At 33.7% G+C, this 14,809-nt stretch overlaps 4 protein-coding genes across 7 annotated transcripts; 2 read left to right on the forward strand and 2 right to left on the reverse strand.

The window, feature by feature from the left end:
* The first annotated feature begins 2,095 nt into the window (after nt 1-2,095).
* Nucleotides 2,096-5,093, forward strand: LOC111882959 (secretory carrier-associated membrane protein 4). 2 transcript variants are annotated; one of them, XM_023879317.3, is made up of 12 exons: nt 2,102-2,280; nt 2,864-2,980; nt 3,099-3,161; nt 3,247-3,280; nt 3,380-3,502; nt 3,593-3,655; nt 3,773-3,866; nt 3,950-3,995; nt 4,094-4,161; nt 4,305-4,353; nt 4,460-4,525; nt 4,814-5,093. In XM_023879317.3, the coding sequence occupies exons 1-12, from the start codon at nt 2,227-2,229 to the stop codon at nt 4,844-4,846; spliced, it is 810 nt and encodes a 269-aa protein (XP_023735085.1). In that variant the 5' UTR covers nt 2,102-2,226; the 3' UTR covers nt 4,847-5,093. The 2 variants fall into 2 exon arrangements, with proteins under 2 accessions (XP_052620549.1, XP_023735085.1); XM_052764589.1 differs by lacking the exon at nt 2,864-2,980 and having other exon boundaries at nt 2,096-2,280.
* Nucleotides 5,094-6,642: 1,549 nt separating this feature from the next.
* LOC111882958 (phosphoribulokinase, chloroplastic) lies at nt 6,643-8,583 on the forward strand. The gene is made up of 5 exons (XM_023879316.3): nt 6,643-7,290; nt 7,419-7,503; nt 7,578-7,662; nt 7,805-8,049; nt 8,172-8,583. The coding sequence occupies exons 1-5, from the start codon at nt 6,740-6,742 to the stop codon at nt 8,421-8,423; spliced, it is 1,218 nt and encodes a 405-aa protein (XP_023735084.1). The 5' UTR covers nt 6,643-6,739; the 3' UTR covers nt 8,424-8,583.
* A 76-nt stretch (nt 8,584-8,659) lies between these two features.
* Nucleotides 8,660-10,109, reverse strand: LOC111882960 (protein BASIC PENTACYSTEINE7). 3 transcript variants are annotated; one of them, XM_023879318.3, is made up of 2 exons: nt 10,031-10,109; nt 8,660-9,350 (listed from the first exon to the last, which is right to left on the reverse strand). In XM_023879318.3, exon 2 carries the CDS (start codon nt 9,332-9,334, stop codon nt 8,765-8,767), a length of 570 nt encoding a protein of 189 aa, XP_023735086.1. In that variant the 5' UTR covers nt 9,335-9,350; nt 10,031-10,109; the 3' UTR covers nt 8,660-8,764. The 3 variants fall into 3 exon arrangements, with proteins under 3 accessions (XP_023735086.1, XP_052620550.1, XP_042751612.1); XM_052764590.1 differs by having other exon boundaries at nt 10,038-10,053; XM_042895678.2 differs by having other exon boundaries at nt 9,964-10,046.
* A 1,911-nt stretch (nt 10,110-12,020) lies between these two features.
* On the reverse strand, nt 12,021-14,540 carry LOC111882954 (plastidal glycolate/glycerate translocator 1, chloroplastic). The gene is made up of 8 exons (XM_023879312.3): nt 14,164-14,540; nt 13,764-14,079; nt 13,410-13,671; nt 13,185-13,300; nt 12,980-13,089; nt 12,715-12,892; nt 12,489-12,618; nt 12,021-12,343 (listed from the first exon to the last, which is right to left on the reverse strand). The coding sequence occupies exons 1-8, from the start codon at nt 14,455-14,457 to the stop codon at nt 12,190-12,192; spliced, it is 1,560 nt and encodes a 519-aa protein (XP_023735080.1). The 5' UTR covers nt 14,458-14,540; the 3' UTR covers nt 12,021-12,189.
* Nucleotides 14,541-14,809: the final 269 nt, after the last annotated feature.

Consider the following 14,809-nt stretch of genomic DNA (forward strand, 5'->3'; position numbering starts at 1 on the left):
AGTCTGTCTTGTTTCCTTATTTCTGGAGCACTACATTCGTAGTTAATGATTTCATCCCATTTATGAATTAACTAACTTAATAGATCATGATTTTACACATCTGTTAAAGGATCATAGTTTGACCAACTTGGATTTTTTAACATACATCCTCCACCCTCGCTATTCTATTCATGAATTACGTCCTTCGTCCAAACCTGGACTTTAACTCTCAGCTTATTGTTAGATGAATACTTTCCAATAACCTGCTACCTCTCTAATGACATGTCACTTGTTAGAAAACTACTTACTATTTAGAACATTGTATGTTATACAACAGATTCACTTAAGAATATGAAACAAAACTTTTGGGAACTTAATGCATAAAACATGAATTCCCTTATAAACTACTACTCTAGCTTTTTAAACCTTGGCCATTATGAAATTACAATCAAATTTGTATTAAGACACATTTGTCGTCATCCCTATTTTATTATACAAAATAATTCATGCATTTTACAAATTGACGTAAAACGAATCATCATGTTTAAAAACCGGTATGGATATTATTATGAGAAATTAAATATAATCCTATTTTTCTTCCTTTCTATCTATTTGAAATGATGACAAGTGTTCAAACATATAATTAATTTTTTCAAAATATGGCAATTTTCACTATTTCATATGGATAGGAAAGATAAATAAGACGAAAAGATAGGAGGATATTTAATTTCTCTATTGTTATTATTAATATAAAAATATAGTTCAATATCACCATCATTCTTTAATGGGCATATTGTGTATATCATGATGCTTTATATGCTCAAAATTAATGTTTATCTTTTGGAAAGCAGAAGAAAGAGAGTATAAATCTAAAGAATCAACAAACAATAAACGTGGATCAAGTAACCAAAGTCGATTTAAAGAAATGATGGTGATGGATGGACACAAAAGGCAAAGTTGAGGACATGTGACAAAAGTCATATTTAATTTCACTTAGATATGGCTTTTTGTAACAACCATTTTGCTAGTGATAATTATCTAAGGATTTCATTATTTAAAGGTTAGCTAAAAATATGGTACAAACGTAAAAAATGTATGTAAAAAAAACTACCTAGCTATTTCGAAAAGTGATGGTTAATTAAACGGATTAACAAACACTCATGATAAAAACACCATCGCGAGAGTGTGCACCATTTGTGAGGCCGTTCATCATTCATTCGCGTTGCCGAATGTTCTCTTAGGGATACTTCAATTTAGATGATAATATATCCTAAAAAGCCTAAAACCACAATAACAATAATAACACAAAAAGGTAAAAACAAAATATTCAGCTATGTTTGTTAGGTAGGTTGTGAGACAATTTTCCTTGTTAAATTGACTAAAAAACGAAGCATCATTGATTACTTGGTGGGCAACTGGAGCACATCGTCAACCGATCATCCATATGTGCAAAAAAATAAATCCGTAGAAAGAAAGTTTTAATAAGTCAAACAAAATATGATAGTTTATCAAATACAAAAACTGGGTGAGTTACTAAATCGAAAAAAAAAAGAATTGTAATATATATTTTTTTCTATTTTATCCTACTATAAATGAACAATTATTTTTAAATATATTTTTAATGCTGGTATTCAATTTGTTTATGATAAAAACTAGTTTATAACCCGTGGTTCCCACGGTTACAAAATTAGTTAAACTTTTATAGCTAACTCAAAATTATTAATAAATTATTTTCAATAAATTATTAATTAATATATATATTTTTGGTTATATAAAATTATAATCGTTAATTTAAATAAATATGTGAAATTATATCACCTTATAATTTGTATTAATTTTATTTTAATTTTTATTCTAATGTTATTAATTTAATTTAATTAGAATGAGAAATTTAAAATTAATAATTAATAGATTGATAAATGACATGTATAAAAAATTAGGAGACCTAATAGGATGAGATATATAAAAAAAGATTAAAACTATTTTTAAAATAGGGAGATTCGAAATCGGTAGAAAATCCGGATTGAATTTTGAAAGACAAGAACAAGTTAAAACGAAATATTTGAAAACTCAAGGGGCCAAAAATCGAAATATTGGCACATCCCGCTTTATGCACCGATAAACAAACGCGATATTCATACGCACACAGTAACAGAGTGAGAGACGAAGTAGCAAACCACTCTTTACGGAATTTATTTCTGCAAAGAATTTGGGTGCAATTTTTACAGAAGAAGTTAAAATTCAGCCATGAATCGCCGCGAAGATCCGAATCCTTTTGATGAAGAAGTCAATCCATTTTCGGTAACCTCTACTCTAGATCTGCCTACTTTTTAGCTCTTAGATTGGGTTTTCAGTTGTTTTTTGGTGTAATTAAACGTTTTTTTTTTTCCCTATGTAACATTAATGTGTGCATATTCTTAGCATTTTGGGATGTGCATGTTGTTTTGTGGTAATTCGAGTATTTATTTTGTCGTAGATCTGAGGTGTAATTGATTATGGAAATTTAATCAATTATGTGTAGCATATAATGCATTTCTAAAAAAAATATTCAGAAATGAGTCCAGAAAGGTTTAATTTTATAGGGGATTAATTGGCGCATTAATGCCACATTGCAGGCCGGATATGGCTGTGCTTTTTATATTAGCGTGTACACACACATAGATTACAGATATATGTCTGGAATCAAATTAATAAAAAAAGAAGTTCCTCATTTCTCATAATATACTCAATTATAATAAACAAAATTGTTTTCTCTATCGAAAAGCAAATTCAAACTTATGACCTCCATCATATAATATTGAACGTTGTAAGGGTGTATTCGTTTAAAGGACCAAACTCCACCCCCTTTTATTTATGGATCATTAAATTTATGACCTGATTGCAGAATGGGGATGCTGCTGCTCCTGGTTCAAAATCCCGTGTTCCTCAGATGGTTGCTAGTAGTCTTGGTTTTGGTCAAAAGCATGATGCAACTGTTGATATACCCTTGGATTCAATGAATGTAATAATAAATTTATATCATGAATCATCTTACATTACTTCCTTTTAGTTTGATCTTTTAAGTCTCTGTTGGGAATGGGATGCATTGCTTATTTGCTTAATGTGTCATCATGTTCCAGGATCCAAAGAAAAAAGAGAGAGAACTTTCAAACTGGGAAGCCGACTTAAAGAGAAAGGAAAAGGTTGGTTTTACACTTGTTTTGCTAATATTTATTCAATATGTAGGCATTTGAGAATTCTTTCAAGTTACTTATTAGCATGTTACAGGACATCAAACGAAGAGAAGAAGTTGTTGCTGGTGGTGAGTATTGTTGGTTATTGTATTTTTTTTTTTTTTTTTTTTTTTTTTATTGTTGCACTGTTGTAAACATTACTCTCATTAATTTACATGTGGAAACAGCTGCTATCCCCACGGATGATAGAAACTGGCCTCCATTTTTTCCAATAATCCATCATGATATAGCCAATGAGATACCAGTTCATGCTCAAAAGTTGCAGTATTTGGCTTTTGCAAGTTGGTTAGGTACGAATTAAGATTTTTACTGCTTATCATTTATTCTAATTTATTTACAAAAGCGAATGCACTAAAATAATGTTTTATTTTGGTATGCAGGTCTAGTTCTGTGTCTTGTATTTAACATGATAGCAGTGATTGTCTGTTGGATTAAAGGCGGTGGTAAGTTACTTTATAGTTTTTACTTTTTATTTTTTATGCAGCAGATTAAACTTATATGAAATCGTAAGGCATTGTATGTGAAGTTGAAAATTTTATTGGTTTCCATTTACATTACAGGTGTGAAGATATTTTTCCTTGCAGTAATCTATGCACTTCTTGGAGTACCCCTTTCGTATGTATTATGGTACAGGCCTCTGTATCGTGCGATGAGGTATATATATTTTTTTACCTTTCCCCGTAAAAAGTAAAAAGTAAAATTACGAATAAGACTGAAGTTGGTTTGTTGATTTACAGGACTGACAGTGCTTTGAAATTCAGTTGGTTTTTCTTGTTTTACTTGGTGAGGAAGCATGTCAAGATTATTACTTTAGTGTATGTGTATGTTGATTTCAAATAAAATTTAACTTTATTTGAATCCATTGTTTTGCATGCATGCAGATCCATCTTGGGTTTTGTATATTTGCTGCTATTGCTCCTCCAATAGTCTTTGAGGGGAGGTCATTGACGTAAGTTCTGTTTCTTAACTTCAAACCCCATACACACACACACACACACTATATGCTTATAATTTCTTTCTTTCTTTTTGGCTTCTAAAAGTGTATGTAATTATACATTTACATTTTTTGGTGTATTTGTTTTTAATCACCAGGGGAATCCTAGCTGCAATTGATGTCTTTTCTGACCATGCATTAGTAGGGGTAAGTCCTAAATCAACATACATACATAATAAATACAAAGTGCCAAAGGAAACAATAATTTAAAAACCAAGTTGTGGAATTAGATTATTTTGTGTTGTTGTTGCAGATCTTCTATCTGGTAGGATTTGGATTATTTTGTGTAGAATCACTGCTAAGCTTCTGGGTACTTCAGGTTAGATACTCATTCTAGTAATTTTCAGCTTTTCTGTTAAATGCATATTTATTTATTTATTTATGCAACCATGTTCCATTTTTCACCGCTTTGTGCAACAAAAATGAACTACTTGTTAGTTGTTACCTATTCATGCAGTAATTTTTTAGCAAACTAAATAGGTGAGGTTTTTGGAACACCTTAAACATGGTTGCATAGTTGGTGTCAAAAACCATTTTATTGCATTAATTGGTAAAAGTAAAATGTATTTGTGGTGATGCTTTTTTGTTTGGTTTATGGTTTATACAGAAAGTTTACATATATTTCCGTGGCAACAAGTGAGCATCTGAGCCCGTTTTGTACCTATCCTATCCAACATTCTTGTGTGCGTCCACTTCCAACTTCCAAGAAGCAAGCATGCATGATTTATGATACTACTACTAGTATATGATGATGTATAATTGATTGATTATATTTTATATATAGAAACATAACATAATAACATAAAACATATATATGTATACTCTCTCTCCCAGCTACCTTTTGACTTTTGTTTTTATAGGCGTCTTATACACAAGTCATAAGTATATATACCTCTTTCACTTGCTTATTCAGTTTTCAGCAAAGCGACCAATACACTGTTCCTCAACTCAACTATCTATTTTTACAATGACATAAAATCCTCAACTATATCCAAATTTTCATTTTTGGTATTATGATCAGCATTAACAATTTTAATATTGTTACTAATATTGATTATATAATGTTACAATTCATTTTGAGGATTCTATTTTTCAAAACATCTATTTTTGGATTTATGGATCAACACATACACAGTATCATATAAGAAACCAAGTTTGATGACCTTTAACCCGCTAGGAATAATTTTAAAATGATGTTTTTTTTTTTAAAAAAAATGCTGACATGTAAATAATGCCTAATGATAAAGTTGAATGTCTTACTAAATATATCAAAACCCAGTAAAACAAGTTTTTCAATCCTTGTATGTGCTTTTCCAAATTGCGGCTTCATGTCCATCTTCATATTTATTAGCTTTTCAACACAATGCAAGTATGATATAAAGACTTATAATTATTTGGGTTGTCAAGGAAATTGAACCGAACTTTGGGATGGAATTAGATGAAATTTGTGATTGATGACTATGTATGCATGCATGTTTGAGGTGATCATGGACCAACGTTTCAAACCATTGTAACCTTCTATACCACATGCAAGACATGTGGATTGTTTAAGATCAGATCAGATTTACCTTTCCAAAAAAAAAAAAACTAAGGTTGACGATTAAAGAACCACATTTATTTTAATCTTTTAAAATTATTGACTTTTGCACCAACTAAGGATTCTATTCTGAAACATAATTTATTAATTTTAATATAATGACATTTAGAAACACAACCACAACAAACATATAGCAGCCAAGAAGGTACTCCCCAGATTTCTTGAGTTTAAGTTTTCAGTCATTATTTGATCCAAACATTATGAGATGCCGAATTTGGTGTTCATCCAAATACATTGACATACACCATTGCAAATTTACACGGAACTTAAGAAATATCATTTTTATGAAACAATGTTGACCAAATTAAGTCAAGTCAGAGGAAATTCCGTAGACTCTTCTTTCTTGTACATATAGCTTTTAAGCTTGTACACTAGTATACTTGATAACATAATTAATGCGTAGTACGCATTTATGAAACTGGTTTGAAATGGCAAAAAGGAAATGGAATTTTTGCAAAAATAGCCCAAAGGTTAAGTTGGTTGGCAAAATAACAACCCCAGGCTCAATAATACCCTCATCCTCAATCAACCAATACCTTGATGCCACATGTCATGCCAAATATCCAAACTGTATCAAATAACAACCAAGCTTCTCCATGCCTATTGTTATCACAAACGCCATCACCTCATCTCATCTTCAACACCCAATCTTTTCCTATTTTTATTTTATTTTTCTCATAACTTTTTTTTTTTTACCTTCTGAAATGACAAAAATACCCTCAAATATTCAAAGACACCTCCATCAGAGAGATGCACCCTCTGAAACACAAGTTGTACAATGCTTTATCCAGATTGGAATTGCTTGATTCATTTTGTATCTCACAAAAACTATCACTTGAAAGAAAACGAGCATAAAGCCAATTAGAGTGACACATTAAGAACCTATTTCTTTCTCTCTCTTTCAACTCCTGAGAAACTTAAAGAAAGAGAGAAAAAATGGCAGTGTCGACTGTAGTCTACACAGTCCAATCCTTGAACTCAACATGCTCATCAATCTCAACACCCACCACTAAAACCCACTTGGGAATCCAACAAAGACAAGTGTTGTTCTATGGTAAAAAGACACACAGGGGCAGAATGAGAAGTGGTGAGATAAGATGTTCAGGGGACACAATCGTAATTGGACTAGCAGCAGACTCAGGGTGTGGGAAAAGTACCTTCATGAGAAGGTTGACCAGTGTGTTTGGAGGTGCAGCAGAGCCACCAAAGGGAGGGAATCCTGATTCCAACACACTGATAAGTGACACAACGACAGTGATATGTTTGGATGATTATCATTCATTGGATAGAACAGGGAGGAAAGTGGAAGGGGTTACAGCATTGGATCCAAGAGCCAATAATTTTGATCTTATGTATGAACAGGTTAAGGCTCTTAAAGATGGTATCGCTGTTGATAAGCCTATTTATAACCATGTCAGTGGTCTTTTGGATCCCCCAGAGCTCATCAAGCCCCCTAAGATCCTTGTAATTGAAGGCCTTCATCCAATGTAAGTATTATGCAACTCTTTAACCACTTTACACATACATGACGGATGTTCAAATCTTTAGTTATTCATTATTATTTGTTTGGATACATGATCTGTTTTTTTCTATTATTATATATAAATATGTGTAGGTATGATCAGAGAGTACGAGACCTCTTGGACTTCAGTATCTACTTGGACATCAGCGATGATGTTAAATTTGCGTGGAAAATTCAGGTATATTGTCATTCGTCAAGTTACAGTTGTATCCTTGTATTTGTTTTATTTATCATAGATCTTTTAAAATGTAGAGGGACATGGCAGAGAGAGGACACAGCCTTGAAAGTATTAAAGCTAGTATTGAGGCTAGAAAGCCAGATTTTGATGCTTATATCGGTAAATATCATTCAGTTTCTTTACCTATTCAGTTATCTTGTACTTGTTGGTTCAAAAGTTGTAAAATTTCTTCAACTTAAAAGCAATTGTCTTTCTAGCATGTAATATGAAAAGCGTATTCTGAACATGAAAAATGGTGCAGACCCACAGAAGCAATATGCAGATGCGGTTATAGAAGTGTTGCCTACACAGCTGATCCCGGATGACAATGAAGGGAAGGTGTTGAGAGTGAAGCTGATAATGAAAGAGGGAGTGAAATACTTCAATCCTGTTTACTTATTTGATGAAGGATCCACCATCTCATGGATCCCATGTGGAAGGAAGCTCACCTGTTCTTACCCTGGTATCAAATTCGCCTATGGCCCTGATTCTTACTTTGACAATGAGGTAAAATAAAAAAGTTCACAATTCACATCATCTTCTAGTAGTTTTAATTTTAATATTATGTCCATGAGTGCTTATGAATAAATGGATGATTTTTTTTTTTTTTTTTACCTTTTATGTTGCAGGTGTCTGTGTTGGAGATGGATGGGCAATTTGACAGACTGGATGAGCTGATCTATGTTGAGAGCCATTTGAGCAACATCTCCACCAAATTCTATGGAGAAATCACCCAACAAATGTTGAAGCATTCAGACTTCCCAGGAAGCAACAATGGCACTGGTTTATTCCAAACCATTGTTGGTTTGAAAATTCGTGATCTTTTTGAACAACTCACAGCTGCCAAGGCCTCAGCTCCATTGGAAGCTACAAAAGCTTAAAGTAAAACAAACAAAACAACAAAAATCCTAAAACCTCTGTTTTCATGTAAAATTATTCCCCATTCCCATATGTGTATTTAGTTCCCTTCCTCTGTGCTATGGATATCTGTAATATAGAGAATCAAATTCTTGAATGAAATATTGAGATGATCACACACCATCTTCTCTTATCATCAAGATAATTAGTTATTACCAAACCAAGTAAGAATAAAAACCATATTGGACATACCAACAAAAGTCTGAAGCATATTTGATATTATTATTAGTACTTTTATTCACAACTAGATTTTCCCAACATCTAAGATTCATTCTAGACTAAGTTACATAGACATTATATAATATTACTTGATTGTAACAAAGTTGTTAGTGCCATGTTTGGCCCAATGTGGTTTCAAGTCAACTGGATGAGAAAGATCTTGACCTTCACTTGCAAGCTTACAAAGTAGCTTCCGATATGCACCATGGCTCATTTTTCTTCCACCCACACGTGCCCCTGGCCTCCATGGACTCATTGGAAGGGGGAAAACCGATATCTTAGAGTTACAACAAGAAGATTGCCACCCGTTAACCCCACATTTGTGGCATTGTCTAGGAACACCTGTGCAAGAACATATAGGAGGAGGTACCTTTGAAAAGTCAATTTTGGAATCATCAAAACTAGCATCCAGATTCTTTCTCTCCACATTTGGTTTTAGAATGGTTTTTTTCTTGGACTTTTTAGAAATTGAACAAGACTTGGTCTTGTTCTTGGGAGAAAGTTTGTTTTTCTTGTTGGTGTGTGGTTCAGTAACACTTATGGGAGCAACACAACGGATGGGGACAGCTTCAGTGTAAGTTACTTGAGAGTGATTTGAGCTTGAAAAGCAGGGAAATTGTGAAAAAGAAGGTCCATCATCATTGGTTTCAGACATTACAGCTCCTCAAAATCTGATTAAGCAATCAATATTGACATTAGCTACATATGAAAGAATAATCAAACAGATGAGGTGAACGATAGTAATGTAGTCTTATGATTAAGCAATCAATATTGACATTAAGTGTCTTGTCTTCACGGATTATCCCAAATTAAATTTCTTGCTAACCCAGGCTTAGGGGAGAGAGTGAACATTCACTATCCTTGAGAAATCCAGATTATTGATTATCATTTCCTATTCAATCTAACACATGAAACTTGGGGCACATTTTGCAGGAGATTTTTCTATTCTTATTACTTCAAAGTAGTAATCAAAATTAAGACGAATTTAAGTTGTTTTTTAGATGATAAACCTGTAACAATATTACTTGAAAATTGACATAGAAATTCCCATTACAATTTAACTTGATACGGAATTGGTGATTATTCCGCAGTCAAAGTCATGATATTGTTGCATTTGGAATTTAGTAGGCGAGGTTCGTCTGAAATGAAACATCAAAATATAACGCTTATCGAGGAACCGAGGGAAGATTGTTGTCCGTGGCTAGATAACATATAAACTAAACAAAAATGAATCATCGGATTATGAGAAAACAAGATTTAAATGATAACATTGAAGATATATACACTTATACTGTAGCAAGTAATGCGGAAGAGATGGTAGGCAGAGGAGTAACGACGAGGAAGAACTTACGCCTTACAGGGAAGAAAGTGAGAGTGAAGGCAGAGGCACAGAGGCAGTCGGTGGGTAAAAGTGCGTGGGTAGGTGTTTATTTATATAAAAATAAAATATAAAATTACATAAATAAGTTTATATAAATTTTTTATTTTCACAGTGTATTTTTTTTTATCTTAATTTACGTGACTAAATTTATAATTTTGTTGTAAATTTAATTAAGGTGTTTTTTTTTCAACTGCTGATTAGGCAAAAAGATAACTTGATTTCACATAGGATACAAGTAGGCAACATTTGAGTTAAATTGAACCTTACATAAATATGTATTCATTTTTTCTTATTGTTATTTTTTTTCTTCTTTCATAGCATTATGATTTTGTGCAATGACTTTCCATGTTGCACGCAAAACAATGAATGTTTCTTTTAGGAGATGTTAATGCGGACAACTTTCCACCATTCTAGGATAATGAACCATTTAAGCGCCTTTAGAAAGTCATTGCACAAAATCATGATGCTATGAGAGAAGAAAAGAAGAAATAAGAGAAAGTGAGTACATATTTATGTAAATGTTCAATTTAACAAAAATGTTTGTCAATTAGAACCATATATGGAAGTCATTAACTTTTTGCCTAATTAGCAAGTGAAAAACATGAAACACATGAAACAAACCGATAAATTGGTTAATAAACCATTTGATCACCCTAGTGGAATTCAATTGGGAAAACAAACCATTTGAGCACCCTTGAGAAGCCACTACATAAAATCGTGATGCTATGAGAGAAGAAAAGAAGAAGAAATAAGAGAAAGTGAGTACATATTTACATAGGGGTTCAATTTAATGCAAATGTTTGCCAACTAGAATCATATGTGGAAGTAACATCAGCTTTTTGCCTAATTAGTAAGTGAAACACGTGAAACAAACTGATCAATTTGTTAAATTGGCACCAAAGTTGTAAATTTAGTGATTTGATTGAGAAAAAAAAAACATTGTCAAAATTGAAATTTTATGAAAACTTGGTGTTTTTTTATGCAATTTGCCTAAAATAAAAGTTCAAGGAGAGCGGATGGATTGATATTTGTCATTTGGTGGCCTACTGGGTCCGAATGAATTGTTGAGAGGACGGCTCCAATCTTGACAAGAGTCGATTATTCGAGTTTTTCTCCGACCAATATGATCTATCTTAAATTCAAATGCACATCAGTCCCATACCTAATTTTGGGCGACTCCAAGGCTCCAAGCTTAGGATTTGCCCAAATTGAAATTGGAATTGAGTTATTTAGATAATATGATTTCTCATACACACACGTCAATTATGAAGCAAGTGCATGTGACCACATTTATTGGCCCGCATCAATGTATGTGCTCTTGGCGATGTTACCTGCATCCGGATAAAGGGCACACCAAACAAAACAAGTCCGGTTGTAAACAATAACAGACTTAACATATTATTCATGACTACCAAATAACACTACATATTGTTCATGACTCTACCAAATAACACTTTAGTACAAGTGTTTATGGATATATATATGTGTGAGTAAGTTTGTTAGAAACTAGGGTATGGTGATCATGTTATATAATTGAGGAATTGCAATGGGATATGCAACCAATTCAAGGAATATTTATGTTCTCCTCATCAACCGTAACCTCCCTCCTCTATGTACATGCCATTTATGTAAACCAAGATGTGTTATTTATGAAAACTATGTACATGCCATTTATGTTTTTTAATGCTTAACAAGTTGTTATGGTCATTATATGTATTTTATACTTGGAAAGGTTATGAGTTTTTAAAGGAAATGGTATTACATATATCATGTGTCAAGGTGGATTTCAAGAGTGACTCACGCAGCATTGATACTAAAAGTTGAAAGGTAAATTGCAATATCTCTAATTCTCAAACTTGAACCTAAGTCCTCGTTTATAGATTCTCCCCCTTGTTAACGTTAGTCAAGCACACATGAACTTATTATTGGCCTTAAACCAAAACCATTATGTAAAAACAAAGACAGGAAATGTTACCATTGATCTCATTTACTTGGAATGCAATACATCCAACACATTTACACAGAAGCAATAAATATACAAGGGAAAGATTCAGTGATCATTGATCAACAAACAATAGATAGGAGTAGAGTAGGAGTGATTCTTTTCAGCCAACATTAACAATTAACAATTAACAATTAACAATAGCAAGCAAGCTCTGTCTGACAGCTGGAACTGAGCAAACCAGGGAGCCAAAAATGCCTGTTAGACCATATGCTATGGCACAAAATGGCAGAGCCTCCGGTTCTTTTGCTGATAATGCTGCTGTTCCCAGTCCATGTGCACTGCAACAATTGATGTAAATTACAAATTAGGTCCAAAAACTTTATACATTTGGGAATGTGTCTCATTGGCATGCATTGGACACTGGGACTAATGTAAGTGGGACCAGAAAGACGTAAATGCCCTCATCCTCATCATTGAAAATACCTAGATGCAGTTGCAATTCCTCGGGCAATAGGGTCATCAAATTTAAGTTTATCCAGCACTGCTTGTACAAAGTTGGCTCCAATAAGACCAGTCACAACAACAGCAGCAGCAGTTAATGATGAATTGGCCCCTACGAATATAAAAACAGATGATATTAATTTTAGTGATGAGATAACCAAAAGAAAGAGAGAGAATATGTTTAAATAATAATAAAAAAGAAACTAACCTTCAAAAAGGGAGACAATGCTGAGAGCAAGTGCAACAGTTATACATCTAGGTAGGATTGATATGGTGAGAGTTGGTTCTAAACCAACAAGTCTTCCAAGAAGTGCTGTTGAATACAAAGAGAACAAAGTTGCTATGCTGATAGATGTGAAGATTTCGGCTGCATGTCGTTTAACAAGCTGTCAACATAGAAATACAGTGGATAATGTATTATTATATATATTATATACATCTAATTAAATATAATGATTATCTACTTATCTTACCTTTCTTTGCTTGAACATTGAGAACGCAAAGGAGAGGATAACTGATCCCAAAAACCCCATTAAGATGTCACCAGCTCCAGGATTAGATGACACTTTTGTAAGGTAATATCCTTCACAAGTTAACAGAAACGATTTCACATAAAGCAAAGATAAGAATATACTTTCCAAATGCCAATTTCAAACAAGATTGAATAAGAACATGTACCAAGAATTGGATAAAGTCCAGACTTGGAAAAATATCCAAAAGCAAAAGCTGCAAGATCTGCTGCTAATGCACAACAGATGATTGGGTGAAAAACCTTCTTCAGACCAGATGGTAACCTTAGATCACCAAAAAAAAAAGGAACAATCAAGATTCAAGAAGAAGAAGAAGAAACCCATAAAGCCTTTCAAAGATTTAAGCTCAAGGAAAAGGATTTTTAATTTTTACCCAGTGCCAACCATGTATCCTAAAACAGTTGATCCTAACAAGAATGGCAAACATGTTCTAGCATTTGTTCCAAGTAATTCAGGGTACTTGAGGGCTGCAGCAAATGATGCAACAGAAATCACACTCCAAGCAGCTACCTCCAGTGTGGAAAAAGCTGAAGGTTTTGCCATAGGTTCTGCAGGAACCATTTCTGTTTTCACCATTTTTCTAACAGCTATAGCTGTATATCCTGCAACAGCAAGTGAAGCCAGCCACCCTCCAACTGTATCGTGTATGCAACAAAGTTGAAGATAAAGTGATGAAGTTACACATGGACCAATCTTTAAAGAAGCAAAAAGGAAAACATTGAGATACCTAAAATGAAGCAGATTTTGACTCCTGAAGCTGCGGGGATGTCTTGAATAGCTAGAGGCAAAACTACCAAAGATGGGACATAAAACAGAGGCAGCCATCTTTGGATAAACAAGAGTGCAGGTTCAAAGAAGTTCTCCAGACCCTTAGCAGCTGCTGGAATAGTAACATCGAGAATCACAAGAACAGTGAATATACAGAACATCCCGAAAAGAGCACTTGGGAACTTAATAGCAGCGGCGACGAAAGCTTGTTTCAAGTATTTATCTGTTGCCAGTATGATCCCAAGTGAAACAACCAAATGCACTACTCCCAATGCCTAGAAAATAGGAACACCCATTTAACAAAATCATTTGGAACAGAAAAACTCAAAAGTAGTATTCACCGAGAGATTTGTACATACAGTTTGGAGTAAATTGGAGGTAATGCTGCTATCTGAGCCTGCGGATTTCAGCGAAACGATTCGATTAGACCTAGTTCTTTGAGTACCCGGTTGCAAAAACTTGTATTGAGATCCGTGAGCTGTAATTGGAGAAGAAATTTGGGCATTTCTAAAAGCCTTGAGCGACGTATTTCTTGGGTTTTCTTTGTGTGGAGGTTTTGAAGAAATGGGACATGGTCCAGCGGAGAATATCTTTGATCGTTGATAGTAGTTCTTGGGGAGATAGTTCCAGGAAACAGAGGGGGTGGCAGCCATTGATAAATTGATGATAGATCGAGAGAGTGAAGACGAGTATGAGAAAACATTTCGGATGTGGGGTGGGAAAAGAATCGTGTGGATGTGAGAAGATTCGATGGAGATGATTAGATGAAGACGATGAAGACCTTTTGGAAGTCAGCATGCCTGTGAGTTGTTGTGAATGTAGCAAAAGTCAAATAATTAGCTTGTTTGGGCCAATTTAATATACTGTTAATTTTAAAAACATCATATTTGGCCCAGCCCAATAGAGTGTCCTAAACTAACTTGTAAATTCCATATTTGATAAATATGAATCGAGTTAAGTATCAAGACAACCCTTAAGTAAATTCATTAAGCTCGTGAAAGCAAG

Source organism: Lactuca sativa, chromosome 6 (assembly GCF_002870075.4).
Source record: "Lactuca sativa cultivar Salinas chromosome 6, Lsat_Salinas_v11, whole genome shotgun sequence".
In the NCBI taxonomy this organism is placed as follows: domain Eukaryota; kingdom Viridiplantae; phylum Streptophyta; class Magnoliopsida; order Asterales; family Asteraceae; genus Lactuca; species Lactuca sativa.